Source organism: Chionomys nivalis, chromosome 23 (assembly GCF_950005125.1).
Source record: "Chionomys nivalis chromosome 23, mChiNiv1.1, whole genome shotgun sequence".
Taxonomy (NCBI): Eukaryota; Metazoa; Chordata; class Mammalia; order Rodentia; family Cricetidae; genus Chionomys; species Chionomys nivalis.
Window position 1 is genome coordinate 10,285,830 of NC_080108.1, and position 24,576 is coordinate 10,310,405.

At 41.6% G+C, this 24,576-nt stretch overlaps 2 protein-coding genes across 3 annotated transcripts in view; one reads left to right on the forward strand and one right to left on the reverse strand.

Annotated features, from left to right (window-relative positions):
- The window catches only part of Tmem135 (transmembrane protein 135), a 220,711-nt gene that overhangs the window by 143,340 nt on the left and 52,795 nt on the right, over positions 1-24,576 (reverse strand). Inside the window, exon 1 of one of the 2 annotated variants that reach the window (XM_057756486.1) lies at positions 17,750-18,075. The exons of the other annotated variant lie outside the window; for it this stretch is intronic. Within the exon in view, the coding sequence (XP_057612469.1) occupies positions 17,750-17,890 (141 nt within the window). The 5' untranslated portion in view covers positions 17,891-18,075. Of the gene's footprint in view, positions 1-17,749; positions 18,076-24,576 lie in introns of those variants that run through there. 2 annotated transcript variants of the gene reach the window in all.
- LOC130865434 (NADH dehydrogenase [ubiquinone] 1 alpha subcomplex subunit 3-like) lies at positions 20,215-20,490 on the forward strand. The gene has a single exon (XM_057756488.1). The coding sequence runs from the start codon at positions 20,215-20,217 to the stop codon at positions 20,467-20,469; it is 255 nt and encodes an 84-aa protein (XP_057612471.1). The 3' UTR covers positions 20,470-20,490.

Sequence of the window (24,576 nt, forward strand, 5' to 3'; positions counted from 1 at the left end):
TATTAAAAATATGAGTAGAAAATAGCAATAACCACAAAGATATAATACAAAATAGTCATACTTGATTTTTAATCTCCACTCTACAACATTTATATGGAGGAATCTTGCTAACATATTTAGAGTTCAATTTCCTCACTTCTTAAATAAAGAGGTGAAGGGACTAGAGCAACGGCTCAAAGGTTAAGACCATTTGCTGCTCCTGTAGAAGTCCTGAGTTTGGTTCTCAGGACTCAATCGGCAACTCACAACTATCTGTGATGCCGGTTCCAGAGGACCTCCCTCCTCTGGCATCCAGTAGCATTGCACACATGAGATATACATCCACATAAGCACACATACAATAAAAATCTTTTTTAAAAACATAAATCAATCAATAATAAAGAGGCTAAATTAAATAAAACAGTGAGCCCATTTTTCCACTTTAAATAAAAACTGGTGATTTTTAAACAAATGATACTGGCAACATCGGGTATCAGCAGATATGGATGCAACTAACAAACTTCTCATACCACACACAGGAAGTGCTCTGAGATGGCCCTCAGACTATAGCCATAAAATATTAGAGCATCTAAACCAGAAGCGAACAATTTTTTGAAAATTACAAGCATGTTTCAAGGAGCAGCGGCAGCATGAGTGAGCTCATGAAGGGCCAATGTGGTCAAGCCCAAGAGCACAAAGTGCAGAGGAGAGACAAAATTGTGGGGCCGGGTCCCAGTGTTAAAGTTCCCCTCCAGTGCTTGGCCTCTCGAGGCACAGGCAATATAGACGCACAGCCCTCCGTGGGCTCACGCTCCCAGCCTACATCACTCATCACTTAGGATCCATCAAGGATATACGTGCTTCACCTCAGGCATGGATATTCCCTTGCTAGTCATTTGGGACTCCCCACGTGATAAGCGCCATATATTTTCCACAGCAATAGTATACCAGTGTTGACACTGCAGTCCTTGACCATGGACTATGACAAATCTAATTGGCTCTCAAAGGGGCTAACTGCAGCCTTAGCCTAATTAGTACCAACCTGTAAATTATCCTTTATTTATCCCAGCGACTGATCATTAGTCTCTTCTGAATAACTCCGTATCTACATGCAACAAATCTAGTTTCTCTGAAAAAATAAAATACTTCACAGTAACAGATTTTATGCTGTATCTACCCTTTACAGTAACAGACTTCATGCTGTATCTACTCTTTACAGTAACAGACTTCAAGCTGTATCTACTCTTTACAGTAACAGACTTCAAGCTGTATCTACTCTTTACAGTAACAGACTTCATGCTGTATCTACTCTTCACAGTAACAGATTTTATGCTGTATCTACCCTTTACAGTAACAGACTTCATGCTGTATCTACCCTTTACAGTAACAGACTTCATGCTGTATCTACCCTTTACAGTAACAGACTTCATGCTGTATCTACTCTTTACAGTAACAGATTTTATGCTGTATCTACCCTTTACTGTAACAGACTTCAAGCTGTATCTACTCTTTACAGTAACAGATTTTATGCTCGACCTATTTTTTTGCTTTTGTTTTTTGTTTTCTTTTGCTTTTTTGTTCTTTTTTGTTTTGTTTTGATTTGATTTGCTTTTTCGAGACAGGGTTACTCTGTAGCGTTGTAACCTGTCTTGGAACTAGCTCTTGTAGACCAAGTTGGCCTTGAACTCACAGAGACCCACCTGCCTCTGCCTCCCAAGTGCTGGGATTAAACACATGCACCACTGCCCGGTCAACTGTATCTACTCTTAAAGTAATCACTAATAAATAAGGAATTTTTTAAAGCAAGACCTCCCAACAACTCAACAATACTGACATTTGGGGCCAATCTGATGTTTTAAGAGCTATCCTGAATAAGATTAATACTATCCCTGCACCCACCTTCCTAATGGGACAAGATGTCAACAGCATCCTTTTTCTTGACAACCAAAATGATCTGCAGACATTTCCAAAGATCTCTTAGGAGGTAAAACTGTCCATTATTGAAAAAACCTGCTTTAAAGAAAGTAGCAAATACAACTATACTGTATTTGTATTAGATCACTATAGTGTCGTAAATGTCCTCCAAAGATACGGGCTTAGTGCCCAGCCTATGGCAGATTTGGGGAGCATGGGAACATGAAAAGATAAGAACCAGTAACAGGTGTTAGGCCACTGAGGTATGCTTTGGAATGAAACATAGGAGATAGTCCCCTGCAATCTCCTTCTTGCTTCCTACTGCCATCAGATAAGACTGTGTCTTTTGACACATGCAACCACAATGACGTAACTGCTGCCCACTTGGAGCTCCAAGTTCAACACAGCCAAGTCAGCGATGCACAGACACCTCCAAAACTAGGAAACAAAATAAGTGGTTCCTCTTCTTATACTGACGCATTTTGTTACAAAACTAACACAGAAAACTGTCGGGTTGGAACTGTGTCCATGCCTAGACAATGTGAACAGGGTTGTGGAACTGATGTGTTGGAAGAATCTGAGAAAAAAAATTAGCAGGTATAGGTGAGACAAGACCAAGAATGCTGTAAGCAAGGAACAGTAGTTGATTCTATGGAGCAGAGAAAACACTCACTGACAGAAATAGAGATGGTGAAGTCTGTGCAGATGAAGTTTCAGGTAGGAACGAAGACTGCTAGAAATGACTATGTGCTGACCTTATGACACCACAACAAAAGAGAAAAAAAGGAAAGCCAGAAATGGCTGCATTGTGCTCATGCCTGAGACTTTGTGGAGAGCAGAGATTCAAGGTGAAAAGCTAGATTATCGGGGAGTCTCAAGGCAGCACAGCATCTGCACCGTAGCACAGATAATGCTAGCTATGGTTAGCCAGACTTTCAGTAAGAACTGGGAGCAAAAGGCAAAGGAGAAAGATTTGAATACTCTCAGCTTAGGGGGGAAAGAGTTTAAAGATGCTACCAGACAGGGTGCAATTGCTAAGGAGACTGAAAATACAAAAAAAAAAAAAAAAGCCAAGTAGGAGCTGGAGAGATGGCTTGGCAGATAAGGCCACTCACTGCTCTTCCTGAGGACCCAGGTTTCAATGCCCAGCATCCTTTTCGCAGCTCACAATGGTCTGTAACTCTACTTCTAAAGAATCTGACACCATGCGTTCTCTGGCCTCCACAGGTATTGCACACACATGGTGCACAGACACACATGAAGGCCAAACACTATATATATAAAATGGAATTTTATTTTACTTTTTTAAAAATTTTTTATAAAGAAATGAAGTACTTTGTATCTGGGAAAACAGGATGAAAATACCGTGAGAACAACTCAGAAATAAGCAGGACACCACCCATGCCATCACAGGTTCAAAGGTGAGCACGCAGAAGTCTGTTTCAAGGACTTTTAGTTGACATCAGGATCGACCAGAACGGCCTGGGAACTGTCCTGTGTACCACTAGCATGAATGGAGAGCCAGCTATGAAACAAGAACAAATGGGCACAAGTATAGCTTGGGCTAGCAGCAGACCACAGTGTTGCCATGATATTGGGTCTTCGGACATGCAAAATACAAGAATTGTGGAGTCACAAAGTTTCAAAGGAAATTCTTGGAAGCCAGGCAGCCAGAACTACAGCCACTACTCTGACAGAGTTCCGTGTGGGGTGGGTGATGTGTGAAGCCAAGGCTGCCACGGAGGCTCCAGGAAGATGGAGTACCTGGAACATAGCATATCTATCAAGAAAAGCTGCACAGAGCAAGACAGCCTAAGAGAGCAGCCAAATGGACTGCAGCCAGAATGGCCGTGAGGGTGAAGCCATCCAAGCCCTAGAGAGGGTCTATCCTGCCTAATCAGAGGCCCAAAGGCAACAGGACCATGCAACTACAGGGTGAGAGTCCCGAAACTGTTACAATAATCTTTGTTCTTTGCAAATTAGCTAACCAGGACAGATACCAGATGTGAGATACAGAGCTAAGATGGAAAGCTCGCCATGTTGGGATCTAGTCTTGCTTTGATCTAATCCCTGCTTTTTATTCCTGAATACCTCGCTTTTAGAATAGGAATGTTTACTCTGTGTGTCTTGGAAGCAGACAATCTTGCTTTTTACATTTCTGTAGAGGTTCATAGTTGATGCACTGAACCTCAGAGGAAACTTTGGACTTTAGACTTTCCAGCAATCGCAGGGCAGTTAACACTGAAGGAACTCTAAGAGACAGCCTGAATACATTTTGCTCTGTGAGGACATAAGCCTTTGGGTGCCAGATATAAATGAAACAGTTTGGAACTTAAATGTTCCAGAGATCCACATGTTTTGTCCCTAGCTGAATACCCTCCTGCAAAGTAGAGAAGACACTTTCACAGAGTCCCATGGTCTATGCTGTCGTATACATGGTCTTGTTGACCAAAATGTCCTCTACAGCATGCAACTGTATTTTCAATCCACATTTGACAGAACCCCAGCCACAGATTCATTGGTAAAGAAGGCCAAATACATGTATACACACATACACACACACACACACACACACACACACACACACAATTCTGCCCTTTAAGAGGCACAATGCATCTGAATTGCTTCCAACATTACTATTTGTAAGGTTAAAATTATAAGCTATAAAAGTCTAATTTAGCCGGGCGGTGGTGGCGCACGCCTTTAATCCCAGCACTCGGGAGGCAGAGGCAGGCGGATCTCTGTGAGTTCGAGACCAGCCTGGTCTACAAGAGCTAGTTCCAGGACAGGCTCCAAAACCACAGAGAAACCCTGTCTCGAAAAACCAAAAAAAAAAAAAAAAAGTCTAATTTAAATGACTCAAAAGAAAAGGACAAACCAAGTACCACATATATTTATACATCTCTTTACAGTTTTCAAAGATATCAATTACACAGTATTTCTCAAGTGTCCCACAGAAAGCCACGAAGTAGTGAAAGTGTGATTACTCTCTATTTATATAGGTGGAACTCACACTATCACAGAGAGAAAAAAACCCAACCCTCAAATCACATACCTTACAGCCAATGCACCGCAATGTGCAGCCTCATCAGATAAAGACAACCAGCTTATTTTTAAAAACCAAGAAAGGGCCAAAGAGATGGCTCAACAGTCCTCACTACCAAGCCTGATGACCCAAGTCCAACCCCATGAATATATAGAGTGAAAGGAAAGGAACAATTCCCACAAGTTCTTCTCTGACCTCCACACAAATGCCATGGCGCACAGACAGCAGACCGACAGACAAGCATACACATGCACAGACACACGCACACATGTACACACATGCACATGTAGGTATACATGCACATACACACCAAATATATGTAATAAAATGAGTAAAAATTAAACTAAAAACTAGGGCAACTCATTAACAGTGGGGGGAGGGGAAGATCTTCAAAGTTTACCCTGACTTTTTATTACACAAGACAATCATACATCAAGCTGTAATGGTGATCACTAAACCTCCCACTGCTCACCTCTAATACCCTCCCTGTCCTCCACTTTCAAATTGATAGAGGAGGTAGGGGAACTTTAAAGACAGCCTGGAAACATGCTTAAGATACACTACTGAGACGAACGTGACCAAGAATAAGATTCAGGGCAAGCCCGGGACCCATGACCCTCACACGCTGAGTGGTAATGTCGTGGCACTGCATGGAGAGCACTGGAAACAGTAGTGTTGCGTCAGCTGTTACCAGGCAGCATGCTACGCATGGCTGCTACTTTAACTGGTGCCCTACAGACCGACATCCTACTGTTACGTCCTTCTAATAACAGTCTAGCAAGGCCCTTTCTGATAGAGCCCTTAACTCAGATGAGAAACAGACGCTATCTATGTTTTGTTCCTGTTTGTCCGGTAAGAACACCAGGAATAACAATGTGAATGAATGAACTGAACCCTCAAGGTGGACGCAAGCAAACTCAGAGTTCACATGCAGAAAGACAAGTGGAATGGAAGAAACCACATATATTCGCAGAAATGTCTTGACTAACAAGTACCAACCAATTTGTGAGCTGACATGGGGATGGAGCTCGGTAGTAGTGCACCGAGTTCATATTTAAAAAAAAAAAGAAAGATGGAAGGCAGGGAGATTGAGATGTTTGGATGGAGTCCAGACATCAGTCTACAGCAGCTGATAGCTACAACTACTTAACAGCTTTAAACAAGGTAACAGAATACTCGCCCAAACCAGGAAGAAAAAGAGAACTAACCAGGAGAGTTAATCACGAGTGAGTGGGAAAAGAGCATGATCAGAGCAAAGGGAAGCTTTAAAAGATCCTTAGGGGCTGACATTATGGCTCCACCAGAGGAGGGCTTGCCACACAAGCGTGATGATCTGAGTTCGGATCCCTCCAACTCATGTAAAGCCAGATGCAACAGTGGACATCTGCAATCCCAGACTCGTACGGCAAGATGGTTGGCGAACACTGGGGCTGTCTCAGAAGTACAGTGACAGCATAGTCTACGCAGGGAAGAACAACGTGGAGGGAAGGCTCGAAACCAGGGTAATCCTCTAACCTTCACGTGACTTTTGAAAAGCATTTGCCCACACTCACACACAAGACCACACACATGTGCATGTATACACACACAAAGACAGAGAGAAAATTAAAAACTGCTTACTTCTTCGTAACTATTTTGCCTAGTGCCTCAGTTTACCTTTCAGAGAATACTGCAGAGAAACAGAAGTTAATCAAGGTGGCTTCACTAATGTTTATTTGTAACTAAAGCTGTCTACAGAATTTAAAATGTAGACCTGAGAAAGAAGTTTCCATCTCTCAAAACCTTTAACTGTCTAAGGTAACATTTTCTTGCAGTTTTGCCTGCAACTGTTAAAGGACATCAAATCTGAAGGAAAAAAAAATCAAATTTTGGCCATGGTATTAGACATAGAAAACTATCCAATAAACTCTAAAAAGTTCCCTGATTTCTCTCCATTTCCTCGTAATGGGGTTTATTCCTGAGACCCACACATACTCTCCCAGTGCAGTCACAGAACCCTAGGTCAGCTCCCTGGGAAAGGCTCCCTAGCCCTGCAAACTAGAACATGGTAAAAAAAAAAAAAAAAAAAAAAGTAGCAACCCGTCGTGCATCAGCTAATGACATCTACTCCAGATGAAAGAACCGGCTTTGTAGCAGCCCCTTGCTCTAACCTCCACACCCCCTCCGACCCCGACCACTGTAGCAATGATAACTGAGAGGTGAAAGAGAGTGGGGGAGGCAGGGTGAGAGGAACTGAGGACTCTGGGCAAACATTGCACTACGCTCCCCTGGCTGTAAACATGGCCACCGGCATGTAAAGAAATCCACACTGCATTGATTAACTCACTGTCTCCTGTGCGGGAGAATTTCTGAGGTGCAGAAATTCTCAAGAAAAAAAAAACACACACACACAGTAAAGGTCTGACTATTCAAAACAATCTGCACCCAGGGATCCTGGGTACAGAACCAGGCCCGATGAGTCACTGCTGTCCAGCCAAAGTGTGGACTCCGCTCCCTGGACTCCTGGTGGGTCCCGCTACCAAAATGTACTTTTCTTTTCCAAATAGATTAGTTTTGGAGAACATGAACTTTTCCAGGTAGGCCATTCTTACTCAGTTGAAGAGAATTTCCTAGTGACCACACAAAAGGAAATATAGTTGCACTGAAAACATTTGGGATTTAAAGGTCTTCCAAGAAACCTTCTTTTAATCCAATAAATACCTGCTTTATTGAGAATTTGCTGGATCCAAAACATCAGCAATAGCAACCGCATCAGCATTTAGAGTGTAGATTCCACGTGTTAATTCCGTCCCTGACCTATGGCACAGCTAAGGGTAAATCTCAGACCTGGGGCCAGCAACGCTCCACAGCCGATAAGGAAAGGGTGGACTGAGAAAGTGTTTACTGCGATAGCGGCCCTCGACACTCAACCGGAAATGGTGTGCTGGCGGTCGCACTTGGCACTCAATGGACAGACAGACAATGACTAGCAAGAAGTCACAGAAAAAAAGGTCAAGGGACTCAAACAGGCACATTAATAAATACGCTCATCGTTTAAATGAAAAAACACCAAAAACACTCCATTTCCAAACAAATAATAACAAAGCAAGGAAAGGATCGGTTGCTCAATGAGGAGTCAGAGGTAAAATAAGCCCCTCATTTACACCCCTAAATGAGACCTCGAGCAAAGTCAATTTACAACTCCATGATCTCCTGAGCTCAGATAAGCAAGCATGTTTCAGCAGGTTCAGTTATTAAATGACTTCAGCGATTCTTGGTTAGTTTTGCTCTAAATTTTTTTGGTTTTTCGAGACAGGGTTTCTCTGTGGCTTTGGAGCCTGTCCTGGAACTAGCTCTTGTAGACCAGGCTGGTCTCGAACTCACAGAGATCCGCCTGCCTCTGCCTCCCAAGTGCTGGGATTAAAGGCGTGCGCCACCATCGCCCGGCTCTAAATTTTTTTAAAGGTCTATCACACCCAAGTGAGATGACACACACCATTATTCCCAGGCCTCCAGAGACAAACACGTGGGTTCCTGTGAATGCAAAGTCAGTGTAAGCTACACAATTAAGGTCCAAGCCAGCTAGAGCAAGGCCCTGCCTCTAAATAAATACATAAATAATCCGAAAGTCTATTACCAAAACATTCATGTAGCTCTCATTCTCTATAAAAACTGGGCTAAGGCAATGGCTTTAAAACTTGCAACCATATCACTGATTTCTTCACAAATGGTCATTTTCAGGCCTTTTGCCAAATAACTGGATGCTCAATAAACTGTTTTTTTATTCCTAGGTATCCCAATTCTTAGCTTCTTAGCTAAATATGTACTCAAGGCCTAAAGATGAGATTATAACAGATTTGTTAGGTTTTACAGTTCAAGTAAATACTAAATACACACTGTACACTCCGAAGAGTCCTGTGCATCTAAAAGAGTGAAAAGGGAGCTGTTAAATTATCCCTTCCCGAAGTGCAAACGAGGGTATGTACTTTGACTCTGCAAAGAGGACAGATATCTGGCACACTGGTCAGGAGTCCAGGGAAGCTGCCTAGAAAAATGATAACTCAAAAAGGTTAATGAACAACTTTTCCTTCTTAGGTACCGAACACCACAGAATTAATACTCCTAGTGCGTGAGAAAGTATCCGAAAATAGCACAGCAGACTGTGCACGGTGCTTTCCTTGGCTTACAGCTTACAATGGTACCAGGCATGCAGGCGGTGTGGAACTCCATCTACTTTAAATGTGAAGTGACAGCTAACATTCAAAATACAAAATAAACTTGGTTTTTGAAATCACGTGTATGCATGTGTCTGTGTGCGGTTATGTACACAAGTGCAGCGCCTGAGAAGGCCGGAAGAAGGCACTGGATCTCCTGGGGCTGGAGTTACAAGTGCTTATGAACCACCGGATGTGGATGCTGGGATCTGAGCTTGAGTCCTCTGCAGCAGCTCGTAACCGCTGAGCAATCTCTCCAGCCCTAAGACATAATTTCTAAAAGTCTATTTTTATATATTTTGTTAGTATAAGTGATAAAATACATAGGAGTATTAAATATTACACATGAACTTTTAAGTGAGCATCAATCTTTTCACAAATTGTAAAAATACAAAGATGACTATTACAAAGAATAGTATAAGACTTTGGGTAAAATGAGTAATAGTGGCCACCTATGTGTGAGCCAGTGAAGGAGAATTGTCAAAACAAGAAAAAAAGAAAAGGAACAAACTGTTTCAGAAAGAGAAGAAAGAGCTCCAAAAACTCCCAAATTGAATGAGTCAGTTGAAAAATACGGAGAGAAAGAAAGGCGCGGACTGGAAAGCAGCAGCCTGAATTCAGCTCCGGTCGTGGGAGAGGCCGAAGCACAACCCCATCCAAAAGGAAACCCATGCAGCTCCAGAGACAGGGCGAACCCACAGGAAGCACACCATAAACCCAGTCTTGGTGGGATGACTATGACTGCAGAAGAGAAGCAGGCGGTCCCCCAGGTCAGGGACATGTGACCAGGCGCCATCTGGGAGGGAATCAACAGTTTAAAACTGACTTACCCCGGCACCCTGAGAACAGGACCAATCCAGGAATGCTGAACTTAACCTACCACGCCCAGTGAGGGAAGCCTGGGGAGACAGGTGTGGACAGCAAGAGGGCTGGATGCTGACAAGCCAGAAAGTGCTGGCAGACGCAGGACTGGCCCAGGTGGTGGACTGTATGGGAAAAGTTAGCCTCAAGCTTAAGGCCTGAAACATCTGCTCAGCATACTCTAGAGCTACTCTAGAACAGTAGTTCTCAACCTTCCTAATGCTGTGACCCTTCAATTCAGTTCCTCATGGTGTGGTGACCCCCAACCATAAAATCATTTAGTTACTACTTCAGAATTGTAATTTTGCTATTGTTAAGAACTGTAATGTAAACATCCAAGATGTCGGATAGCTGATATGCACATCCTAAAGGGGTCATGACTCACAGGTTGAGAACCATTGCTCTTGAATATAAAAGCCTGAGACAGAAGTCTGATACTATCAACCTCTGGTTCAAGCTAACTGTTGTGTGGCTCACAGCTGTGGAACTGGAGAAAATGGAAGGCCCAACAGGATGATCAATGCATAGCAAGTTTTGCAGGCACGCAGACAGGACAGCCAGTACAGATCTCAATGTGATGCTTTCCTCCCTGATTCCCCACACAATGCCAGACAATCCTACCTAGAACACTGGCCGTGCTCAAGAGTCTCCGCAGGCTGGAAGAACCCGCTCAGTTCACAGACAGCAAGGCTGAGCGTGGCCAGCAGAAGTTCCTGGTGGACAAAGGGAAGAGTACTACTGGTGGCTTCTCCAAACAGGCTCAAACACCAGCCTAAGTCACATCAGTTAAGACCTACAAGTTCCACTGATACAAGCCTGCCCCTGACTACACTCGACAGTCCTCAACACTGAAGGATCCAGAAGGAACCCTCTCCAATAAACAAGACAGCTTTTGTTTTTGGTCCCATGTGCACCCCCCTTTTTCCCCAATATAAGGTTAGCACACTTTTTAGACAGCTTTTATGCTATTATCTTTTATTCTCCTTCATAAAACTATATAACTTTTTATAATATATATTATATATAAATATATATAATATTTTTCAATTATTAGACAATTTCTCTTTCTTTTCTTTGATGTGGGATGTCCTTCTCTATATGTATTGCTTTTATTGGTTGATGAATAAAGCTGTTTTGGTCAATGACTTAGCAGAGTACAACCAGGCAGGAAATATGAACAGAGATAAATAGAGAGAGTAGGCGGAGTCAAAGGGACATCATGTAACTGCCAAAGGAGAAAGATGCCTACTGGTAGGCCACAGCCTTGTAGTGATACACAGATTGATAGAAATGGGTTAATTTAAGATGTAAGAGCTAGCTAGAAATACGCCTGAGACATTGGCCAAACAGTGCTGTAATTAACATAGTTTCTGTGTGATTATTTGGGTCTGGGCGGCCAGGAACAAAAGAGCAGTCTCTGTTTAAATTCTTCTTGTGGTGGAACTGTTTTACCTTTTTCTACTATGCATTTAATAATATTTTGAAATTTGGCTTATTCTGATGAGATTTGAGGTGTTTTATTATTATGATTTTAGCTTTAATGCTTATGTTTTTATACCCCTTCTATCATTGACTTAAAATTGGTTATGAATATTCTCATAATTATTAGGAAAGCTTTTTCCCCTTTTATTTTTTCCTAATCTTTTGCTCTTTTCCTTTTCTTCACAATAATCTCTTCTCTTACTTCTCGCTTACTAAATCTCTATTTCCCTTCATCTCCCCCACTCCTTGCTCCCTGAATTCACCTGACCCACTCACTATTTCCACATTTACCCCAAATACTTTTTAACTGCATCGCCCACCGTTTTCTGTTTATGGTAACTGGTGATGTGTTAGTGTGCTTTGAGTTCAAGTCTGTTTCTGTATCTTGTATGACTTGGAGTTACTGCTTCTGCAACAGGTGCCCTTCTCCTCTCTCAATAGCATCGAGGACTGAACTCACAGGTGTAGTCTGCATGTTAAGAAGACCCTCACATGAAACATGAAGAGATGCCCAAACCAGCAAGCACACAAATAACACAGGACTGCAGGCATGAGAACAGAAGAGCACAGCATTCCCCAACAAGGTCACAGTTTCTCATTCACTGCTTTCAAAGATACCAAAGAAAGAAAAAGGCCAGTGACATTCTCAAATATTTGCTGGTAAAAAATGAAAAGTGGCCTCAAACAGAAAACAAGATGGCAAAAGAATGAAGCAATCAACTGAGTACTTCGAAAGGAAGAAAGCAAGCAATATAGAAGAGAAAGTCAGAAAAGTGGTTGAGAAAGTCAGCAATATGAATGAAAGAAAAATCAGCCAAATGACAAAGTAAATTGAAATTTTTAAAGGACATACAAATTTTGGAAATGTAAAATTCAATGAATCATTAAAACAATAAGTAGCATCACTAATAAACTCAACAAAGTATCAATAATACAACTATCAATAACAATAACCAAGAACTCTGACATAAAACCAACATGCTAAACCTAAGAATCCTAAAAGGTAAGAGAGTAATAAAAACCAACAGCATACCAAATCTACTCCACGGTTATCACAATATTTCCAAAATCTAAACAAACAATAGACACCAACATGCTAAACACACATGGCAAGAGAAGAGCCCTCCACAATAGATTATCAACAGCAAGTGGACAGGACAGGGAAACACCATTGAAGCTGCAAGCAAAGAACAGCAGCTAACACACAAAGGCATGCAAATCAGAGAACATCAAATCCCCCACTACTAACCCTAAAAGCCAGGAAAGGACAGGTCAACGTATTTCAGGCCCTCAAAGTAAATAACCACCAACAAAACTACTTCTTCAAATTAACAAAGATATGAGGACAAATTTCATGAAAGCAAGGAAAGAACCCATTATGTCCAACACAGTAAAACAGCAAGTCCATAATACCAGCAAGACAAAGAAAAGAACAAATAATCCAACAAATCACAAAAGTAACCAACAAAAGTATATGGGTCAGCAAAACTTTCCCAGTGGTAACTTTAAATGTAAATGGCTTCAACTCCCCAGTAAAGAATTATAGACCAGTTGACAGGGTTAATAATAATGATGATGATGATGATGATGATGATGATGATGATAATAATAATAATAATAATAATAATAATAATAATAATAATAATGGTAGCACAACCTGTTGCCTCTGAGAAATACCTCCTGGAAAGGACAGCCACAGACTGAGAGTCAAAGTGTGGATCAATCTATGATGTCACTATAAACCAAACCCAAGCTGGTATAGCTGATTCTGATACCTAAGGATCTAGTCTTCAAGCCAGCACTAATCAGAAGAGGCAAAGGCCACTACATATTGATAAAGGGAACAATTCACCAGGACATAAAATTGTAAAGATGTGGGCATTTAATGTTGGGAGTTGGTGTTTCCATTTTGAATATGATGATGATGATAATGATAATAATAATAGGCCATGAAAAGTTAGATATGTCCTGATACAAGAATACTAGGTAACTTGAATAGCCCACTCTTCTCTAGATATATTATCCAAACAAAAATAAACAAAGAATACAGAATATACCGTCTTTTCTTCAGCCCACAGATACAAACAGCAAAGAAAACAGTAAAGTGATTGTATCTGCAGCAGCGCAATCCTACTCCCAAGACACTAAAACCTCAACCCATATCTGTGAATGTTAACAAAAAAGAAAAAAAGGAGTAAAAAATTTAAAGATGAGGAATGAGAACAATAGAATAAAGCTCTCTGCAGGCAGGCTGTTTCAATAAAAGGCAGGGTTGGTTTGGTGTCAGGAGATTTTGAAGATGTCATTATCACAAAGTAGGCTAAGACACACAAGTGTATATGTGTGTGTGTTTGAAGTTACGAATAAAACAGATGCGGATCAAAATTTCATTCCCAGCTACGTTGACTCTCATCTTTTCAGTGTGAGTCTGTCTTTAGGGGCTCCATACTTTCTAAGATAAATTCATCTGTGACAATGTATATTTACATAAAGAATAACAATTCTTACTAACAACCATTCTTTGTGAATCGTGGGAAATACTAGGGGTTTAAATCACTTCAGGATTGTTAGGTGAAGGGATTTAACATGATCTAGTTCTCATGATAGGGAACTGTGTATGATTTCACAGAACTCTATGAAATGATTAGCTAATAACTTCCTGAAACATTTCGTTCTCTTTATCAATTAATCCACTGTTATTAATCACCAAATCAAAATTGGCATTTTATATTTCTTTATAAATGAATTACAAATTGTTCATCAGAATAAAACTGGTGAGTCTACATTTCAAAATATCTTAAGCAGGAAGTAGAAGAAGCATGAGGGCAAATGCACAGAACAAGAAAATAATATGAGGAATTTACGGAATCCATTAGATAAACTCATATTTCAAATGAAAGGGAAATAATGTAAGGCTCATTTTACAGGTTCCAGAATATGATTTATAATCCTATAAATATTAGCAGGTCCTCGTGTTGTCTCCAAATCCTCTGTTCCCATGCCCTGTTTACTCTTCCAGTGAGATGCCTCTAAAACTGCCCTTTCATTTTCTCTGGCAAGTATACCAAATACCAGCCTACTCCTGGACTATTCTAAAGTCCATTCATTCACACATGCACTCATTCAGAACTTCCAAACAGCACTGGTTCTGAATAAAAGCTACCTGCTGTAACAGGAGATCCTGCCATCATGAGGACACACTTCAACAGCAAATCCACTGCATTAGGGCTTACTATGTCAGCTACTATTCCTACTGCCATTCTTCTCTAAGTCCAAACAAACAATCTGTTAGCAAGCCAGAAACAGAGGCAATCTAACTTTCCTTCGATCCCTCTGCTAGTGAGGCACACTCAGGTGGGATTCCATGGGCATATAATGCTCTGAACCATCAGTCGAAAGGACAACTCCTAACCCTTCCAACTCCAACTAGTAACTGCCACAGGACTCCTCGTCCTTAAGCAGCATGTATTCCTGTAACCTCCTTGGCAAAAAGGTAAAATAAAATAAAAACAAATTGTTCCTTTGGCCTGACCTTTGGTCAGATACCGGAGCACATAACAAGGCCGTAACCCTGCCCTTTTATCTACTGCCCTAAAATCTTATGAAGCAAGATGAATCTCTCTTGTTTTCTGTTTTCTTATTCATGAAGTGGGGGTGGTCTTCAGATGGCGTCACAGCTGCGCAGGATGAAATGAATGAGGACGCAAACACAGCATGTTCAACAGGAACTACAGTGCCTAACTACATACAAACCTTCTGCTGTACACATTGAACACATTCTTCCTCTTACAAAACTCTTGGATCTCCCCCCAGTCACACTATTAGCTCCCTCTGTGGATGTGCACCCCATACATTCACGAATCAAGGTCCAACTTTATTTTCAAGGCCAAAGTCAAACTCCACCAACTCTAACTGGCAGCAAGAGCCACTGAAGAAGGAGAGAAAGAAAAATACACATATTCAAGACACATTAGGAGCTAGGGATAGAACTCAGTGGGTAGAGTGCCTACCTAGTATGCATAAGGCTGAGTTTGACAGGAGCACCGTATAAACAATGCATGGAGGTGCACACCTGTAATCCCAGGACCTGAGAGGGAGAGGCTGGAGAATCCAAAGATCAAGGTCAAAAATCCTTACCTTAAATAATAATAATAACAACAACATACAAAATGTATGGAAGATCACCAGTGCATTATTCTACCTCAATTCTCACACCCACAAACATAAAAACCAAATATTCATAAAGTGAGAGGGTAACTGACAGAAGGGATCAAATCCAGATCAACTACAGAACTCCTACAAAAAGTACAGTGTGACTAAAATTCCACTCCTTAGCCTTAGTGCCTGCGATGGGCTAACATTTTCTAATCTCTGTTTCACTTAAAATACTAGTCAGTTCTCACTAATTTCATTTCACAACCACCAATAAGCAACAATTTGAAATACACAATTGTAAAAAATGACAAGGCCACATGAGATAGGAAATTTGTTCTGAAGCAGTATTTAGCATATCTGAAAATGCAATAGCAAAACAAGTCATTCTTGATCCCCACTGATCCTATCTCCTAGAGTCGGAGAATCTCTGCCCCAGCTGCTTCCCTAAACTATGCTAACACAGAACAGGATCGATGAATTGCCTATGCTGTAGATACAACACAGACATTCCACAAATACTCGTTAAATGAATGAATGAATATATGATCCTGTCGATCTCAGGAGAAATCGGATAGTGTCGACCTTCTTCCCACCTAGTTCCTAATCGCTGAGCTCATGACAATCTAGAAACACATTACCTGGATTAGTTTTGCTTTGCTTTGTTTTGTCAAGGATGAGAGGTGGTCGAACAGGACAAGCAGTCAGAACACAGGACCTGGCACATGCTAAGCAAAGGCTCAACCACTAAGCTACCCCCCACGGCCTAGAAACAGTTATTTTGTGCAGATGATCAAGAGCCCAAAGAACTTGTAGATGTTTAAAAAAAAAAACTGGGCCAGAGTTCAACAGTAGAACTCTTGTCTTGACAGTACAAGACAACAGGCTAAGAACCCCAGCAACACCAAATGATAATAACATAGTAATAAATACAAATTATAGGCTTCCACAATTCATATAGAAGAGCCAATAGTAGCAGTATGAGGGAAAAATGTACATGAAGCTATAGACTTACGTAAATAAGACTCTATTACAGGCCTCCAGATCCTTCCTACTGAAGGGGGCAGTCCCCAGTATCAACACTCCTTTACAGTTTATCAGAAATTTACTCTCCAGGCCCCATCGAGACCTACTGAATTGGAAACGCCATTCTAACATGACCCCTGGGATTTTCTTGAAACACAAAGGTGGGGAAGCACCTCTGGAAGTTGGCTTTTACACTCTCAGAGGCAGTTACTATCCCTTGCTGTGTTCTGTCAATAGTTACTAATTAGACTTCTCTATAAGTTACAGGCATAATCATACTGTCAAGGATGCCATTGATCCAAATTATTACTTCAACAAAAAGTGTATCATCCATTGGATATTGAATAAACTTCTAGTAAACATGCAAAATAGGGTGTCTACCTTCTTAGTGCACAGACTTCAACAGATAAAAAAGAAATGACAATGACCTTCAGTGATCAAATAATCGCTCTTTAATGCCAAGGATGTGATGGTGACTGAAGGAAACAGGAGCGCTCTTTACGAGAACACATCTTTCCCAGTTCTCAGTGTTACAGGTGGGTTTCCAGATACTCTCTATAAATTTCCCTGCATACAAACCTGTGTAAGAAAATGACCTCGACGACATAAGTCAGATCTCCTAACACCTTCAATGACTCCGAAATCACCGCACAAAATCTCAAACCAGGAGTCTACTCTGCAAACTTGCGAAAGAGCAAAAACCCTCAAGCCACAGCTCTGTCATCTCAAACTGAGTCAAGATCTGTGACCACGGGGGCATACCCTTTTTCATAGGAGGAAGGGGCGCAAAGAAGAGGTAAAGGGAGCTGAGGAGAAACTTGGGTATGCATTGACTAAGTATGCTCCAATACCTATCACAAAGTCCCTGGATCTAGGTCCTCAAGTGTCCTGCACTCCGACCCTGCCAGTTAGGGGCACATCCCCATCCTAGCAACAGGCGTCCGGTGACAGCTCACCCTCGGGGTCCCCTCCCCCTCCTTCCGCCGAGGACTCTCCGTCCCCCGTCCCCCGCCCCGGCCTCCCACCACCCCTAAAGCTGCCCCACGAGCAATGCTCCCGGGGAGGCCCGTCCTGCACACACGCTGACCCTGCTCACCAGGTACAGGGGCGCGTAGATCTTGAGGGACTCCTCCAGGGCGCCCCAAGTGATCTGCAGGAAGGAGACCCGGCAGGAGGGGTGCCAAGTGTGGCCGATCTCGTAGCAGTTATGAGGGATGGACTTGCTGAGGGCCGCCATGACGAGCGGCGGGGGTGACTGCGCTTGGTCAGGGGATCGCGGGGTTCGGCGGGGGGCGGCAGACACACAACGGCGGGACCGGAGCAGAGCTGGCCGAGGTGTGCGGGGTGCGGAAAGGTCACGCGAGGGGGTTACTCAGGGCCGGAGTCCTCGGATGTTGGCCAGTCCGCGTATGGCAGCGCGAGGGGGCGGGGCGCGCACGGCGGAGGCGGGGAGGGGCGGTGCGTGCGCGCTCCCGCAGGTGGGTGGACGCGCCGAGGAAGTGAGCGCCTTCAGCCTTCCCTAGCTAGTGCGGCTCGGGGACGCGCTAGCGAGAGCCCGGCTGTCTCAGCGGGCGACCTTTCAAAGGCCGGCCAAGTAGGGAAGAGGGTAATGGAACAAAAGGATTCAGTATCTTTGCTGGGAGATGGAGGAGAAAAGTTCGCCATTGGACTAGCCTGGAGAAGCTTGCTCCACTGTTGTGCCGGTTCTCCCAGGTGTTCACCTAAGGCTGCCTGCGGTTGCAACAGAACCTCAAGGTTCTCGCTACTTGCTCAACCACCGAAGCCTAAGTGCTGTTTTGCCTGGAAAGCCTTGAAAATGCTCATTTGGCTGTGTTCAGATGCATACCATATTCAGAAAGGCAGTAGTGAGGCCTTGCCAGACCCTAATGACTAAGCAGTCCTACCAACAGGGTCCTTGACAAATCCTCATTACCCAAGTGGCACACAGCAGAGATAGCAACGGTGCAGACAGTACTCCTGCGTGGCCTGAGAACTTGACCTAAGACTGATAACCCTTACAAACCACCTGTCATTTAGCTCCTTAGTGTCCGTTTCTTTGCGTATAATAGCCTCCTTTCTTTGGGCTTCTAATGTATTACCTCTGGGTTGGTCCCTCATCTCCATCCAGTTCCTTCCATAATATTTACTAAACTAATAAAATTTCCCAAGCCCTGTTTGATACCCTGAAGAGTATGTGGAAAAGATGTGTTCCTGCTGTCGAAAAAGTAGTATTCTAGACATTAGACAACACACAGGTAAGATAGGTGTGAGCTGTCTGAAGGATGCCTGACTATATATAAATTGTATATGTTATTGAACATCACAGACTCTTCTCAGGGTACAGTGCAAGCTGTCACCTTTGATTGCTACAGTGATTATAAAATGACCACTTCGATAACACGACATCCACTTGCTAACCAAAATGGCCAGAGAGAGGGGGAAAGACAGCAAACTTCTCAGGCTGTATCTGGCAGTGTGTGGAGGCTAAGCGGGAGGGTCTGGAGTTCAAGGCCAGCCTGAACTACAGAGTGAATCTGAGACCAGCCTAGGACCTTGCCTTTTCCAAAAAGGAAAAGAGAAAGAAACTTTACCGTAGACCAGTACAAATGAGTCACCTAACTGAGTAACGGGACATCAACTTGAGTAAATGGCAGCTAACATCTGATGGCTGTATCACTGCACAGAATGGCAGATACCAGGATAATTAATAGCACCAGCCATTGTGCTGTGCCTCTGGCTACCCAAAGATCTGGACTCATTGTACTTCCCAAGAGAGACAACTGAAAATACCCAATTGCTACCACATCCTGTTCAAAGTCCAAGAACTTCCTGAAGATCTGCTGTTCAAGTTATCATCCCCCTCCCATGGATACTAGCATGGAGCCGACGAATCACAGTATTTACAAAGCTCTCCAGCTCAGAAAGGAAGTGGGTGAGAAACACACAGTATAAACTTGCCCTAGCAATTACAGGAATAGAAATGCAAGCCTCCCTTACTAACGTCAATAATCTATTCCTAAAAACCTGAAGGTCTTCAAGAAAAATGCTGAAAAGCTTTAAATGAGAAAAATAAAGTGAATTATACATAAGCCTCCCTTCTTCTTCAAGTATTTGAAGTAAAATATTAAATATAAATAACAAGCTATCCACACAGATGCCGGGGGCTGGGTCACAACCTGTGGCCTTGTTGGTGTCTAAGGGACATGCTGATCTGAGTGGCCCATACTGTCACCCGGGACCATCATCCAGGCCTGAGGTGCTGCCTAGGGTCATGTCTGAGATGATATCACAGCTCCTGTTACCACCAAGGGCCATGCAGAAGTCCAGGGTCTGGACAGCCACCTGAGACCATGTTGATGTCCAAGGGCAGTGCTGTTGCTGGGACCATACTGATCTGGGTGACCTGAGCTGCCACGGAGGCCATGGTGACATCCAGGTCCAACTTGCTGCAAAGGGCCATGGCTAGTTCCACGGTCCTGTTGCAGTTGTGGTCTATATTGATATCTATGGTTTGTATTACCACAGGGAGCCATAAAAATCCCAGCATAGTCCAAAACCAAGATGGCCGCAAGAATCATCACTTTCCTCAAGAATGCCTGGGCGAAGGAGCCGGTGCTGGTGGTGTCCTTCTCAGTCTGGAGCCTCACTATAATTATGCCCATAATCAACCCCTACACCAAGTATGCTTCCATGATCAACCAGGCAACACCCTACAACTACCCAGTCCCTGTACGAGATAATGGGAACATGCCCGATGTGCCCAGCCACCCCCAGGACCCTCAGGGCCCAAGCCTGGAGTGGCTGAAGAACCTGTGAATACTCCTGCTGATGAAAGAGGCTCCTTCCCTGTTGCCGCCCAATAAAAAAAAAAATCCCAGCATAAAGACGGAAATCTCACATCAGGTCATGGTTCATGGTGCCTCTTCACATAAATAGAACATTGACAATTTATGAATTTATAATAAAAAACTTGGACAAAATTTGTTTGCAGTACTTTACATTTATAATATATAGGCTCTAAGAATATATATATATATATATATATATATATATATATATATATATATATTCAGTGGTTCTCAACCTTCCTAATGTTGCAACTCTTTACTTAATATAGTTCCTCATGTTGTGGTGACCTCCAACCAAACACTTACTTTCATTGCTACTTCATAACTATAATTTTACTACTGCTATGAATCATAATACAAATAACTGTGTTTTCCAGTAGTCTGAGGCAACCCCTATGAAGGGGTTATTTGACCCCCCAAAAGGGTCATGACCCACAGATTGAGAACCCTGATAGTCTCACACTGGTTTTCAAAGCAGGCTTCTCATTACACTGCCATTAAGATCAATGTAAACATTTTCTCTGCATGGATCATTTGTTATTTTAGGGGAGATTATGACAGTGTTTGACTGATACTTTCTTTGGCCTTCATTGTTTCTCTTTCAAAAAAAAGTGAGGAAAGGAGGACAAGGGGAGGAAAGGACCACCTCAGGCCTTGGACTTCATCGGCAAGGTGAAACAGAATTTCTTCGAATAAGATACACAATAAATAGAGGAAAGGGATATTCTTACTATTTTGGTAGGATTCAAAGACTTGAAGACATGAGTTGAAAACGGTGGTTTCTTGCAATATTCCACCTTTGTAGGCGTCAATGGAAAAGAACGGGAATGCCCATAAGATGAGATGCAAAGTTCATATTTATCAATGATAAATTTGTTCAGATTTGTATAAAGCCATTATAGACATGTATTCAGACAAAAGAATGATACAAATCATGGCTTACACTAAGCAGACCTTGGTACTTCTTTATCGCTACAATATTCAATGTCCACCTATACTTTGTTGACAATAAACAAAGTTTTCAGAATAGTTACATATAGCACAGTATTTGTTTCAACATAGCTTCACGTCCCCCCTCCTCACTTTATTTAAAGTAACATTTTCTGCTTTTAAGATGTAAATGCAGGAAGCTGTGGCTCAGGTGATGGAGTGCTAGGCTCATCATGCACGAGGCCTTGGGTTCCACCCCCAGCATCACACAAACTGGATGTGGTAATGTACACCTGCAACCCCAGTGTTCAGGAGGAGGGTCATGAGGACCAGAAGCTCAAGGACAGATCGTCCTCCCAGGCTATATAATAAATGCCAAACCAGCCTGACACAAGAGACACTCTTAAAAAGATTAAATACACATTTCCCCATAGAAACATTAAAAGATGATTACTGAGAGAAATATTCTCTTTCAGATCAAGCAGCCAGTGATTCTGTCAATGCAAGTCTCTTTAAAATTTGGAAGCTCCTTCTATGGTCAAAAAGACAAAAAAGAAAGAAAAAAAAAACCACATACTCTAAAGTCCCTGAAACAAACACTTCTATCTTGAACCAAGAGCTGGGTGGAGAATGGAAACCCTCTGTCCAGCCTTGAAAGGACCCAGGAGGAGAAAATCTCTAAACCTCTAGAGCCTTAACAAAGAATCCAAAGATCCATATAGCTCTACCTGGATTTGAACTTTTCCTTAAAGAAAGCTTTGATTTCAGAACATTTTACCATATAGAGACACACGGGATGAAAAACAGATGTTGTCTTGTCTGTTTTTAAAATGGAAGTGCTTGGATTCTTGATATTTGCCTCAAATTCTTAAGAATTTTGCAAAGCTCCTTTGTAGCACTTCGCTTCCTATCTAAACATGTTTGGTATTTTAAAACCAGTTGATACTTTCAATATTCTACCTAGAAACTTCTTTAACCAAATGCAGCCGTGCATCAAACAGAGTTTCTGTTCTCCACATTTTAACAGGCAACAATGTTGCCAAACTTTACTAGGTGACCAAGATTCCTTTTTCCCCAGCCTCTGATAATTTCTTCACAGCAAGCCTTCAAGAGTTGCCAAAATTACTCTCAAACAACCTGACAGTGTTTAGCTATACTTTTATAGCATACCCATTATCTATATTACTTTGATGATTTATGATTATTCTTTGAGAGGAAAAGTACAAAAGGAGTAGAAAGTAGATAAGAGTGGATGTGTGGAAGAAACATATCAGAGGCCATCGGTGTCCTAAGGAGACAGAGTAACTCAGGGACATTTCTGAAAGTCTTAGTATAGAATTAGAGCCAAAAGGGAGGAGCTCATTGAAGGCAGAATCTACTTCTAATTCATCGTTGCTTCTCTTATTTTTTTAGTATAAATCAGCATTCCATCGTGGCTAGAAACAAGCACAGGCCAGGGTGTTCCTCATTAGTATTAGCTTATAATAAAATAAATAATGAAAAATAGAAATCATCCCTTGTATATAATAATATAATATAATAAATGTGATATATAAACATATCACACCCCATACAAGTCTACCAGGCCCTCTAAGACAAGGTAATGAAGAAATTGATCAGCTGTTGGTTGGAAATGTACTAGAAATTCAGAATTTCATAAGAAACACCATGTTATGAGCAAAGATTTGAAGAAAGATTTTTCTCTATCACTTGGCAACAGGCCAAGGAAATTATATGGCAATGTCCTACTTGTTCTTTGTATAATCAAGGTCCATTACCTAAAGAAAGTAACCCAAAATGTACTCAAAGAAATGAAATTTGGCAAATGAATGTGTTTTATTTTTGGAAAATGTGGAAAATTAAAGTATGTGTGCTATACCATAGATACATATTCAGAATTTCAATGGGCCACTGTTTTAAGTTCTGAAAAGGCTGATTCTGCAATTACACATTTATTAGAAGTGAAGGTCATTTTGAGGGTATCTGTACAAATTAAGATTGACAATGACTTAGCATATGTCTCTAGTAAAATGAAGCATAATATTTTCCTCATATTATAGCATAAAGCATATTACAGGTATACCACACGACCCTACAAGACAAGCAGTTATAGTATTTATAGAAAGATATAATCGCCCGTTAAAAGGTATGCTTAATAAACAGAAAGGGGTAAATAAATCCCCCAGAGATACATTACAGAGTGCTTTACTAACTTTAAATTTTTAAATGCTAACTAAAAAGGAAAAACAGATATACAGAGACATTGAAAATAGGAAAAAAATGCTGAATTAAATCATCCTATATATTTTAAAGATGTGTTAATCTCAATGGAAACCAGGATATGTGTTACATTGGGGAAGAGGTTTTGCTTTTGTTTCCACAGGAGAAGAAGAGCTATGGATACCATCAAGATTGACAAAGTTTAGATTCAGACAGGAGAGCCTTCTATAAGATGAACAAATGCCTTTCACTTGATCAGGTATGAAAAATAAATAAATAATAATTTTTATTACTGAAAGATATGCTTTTTCTGTTGCCACAAAACGTTTTGTCTTAACAAAGATATAATCTGACAGAAAAGGAACTCACCAAAGTTAGGGTTGGTCCGGGTATTGTTTTTGTCATTCCAGGAGGATGAAAGCATCCAACTAAGGAATCTAAAGACCCCTGGACAAACAAGCCATCTGAAAAAAGATGAACTATTTCGAGAAAAATGTCCCAAGAAAAAGAATAAAATTGGCCTAATGGTATAGTACATTTTCAATAGTATAAAATTGTTGTTTCTGCTGCTCTTTATAAACAAAAAAGATAAATGGTCTTTTTGTTATCCCAATTCAATTAAAAAACTCAAAGCAATACCACTCTTGGGAATATACCCAAGAGATACCCTATCATACAAAAAAAGTATATGCTCAACTATGTTCATAGCAGCATTGTTTGTAATAGCCAGAACCTGGAAACAACCTAGATGCCCTTCAATGGAAGAATGGATGAAGAAAGTATGGAATATATACGTATTAGAGTACTACTCAGCAGTAAAAAACAATGACTTCTTGAATTTTGCATGCAAATGGACGGAAATAGAAAACACTATCCTGAGTGAGGTGAGCCAGACCCAAAAAGAGGAACATGGGATGTACTCACT

Coding starts and splice junctions, on each gene's coding strand:
- LOC130865434 (XM_057756488.1), top strand. CDS start 20,215: ATGGCCGCAAGAATCATCACTTTCCTCAAGAATGCCTGGGCGAAGGAG.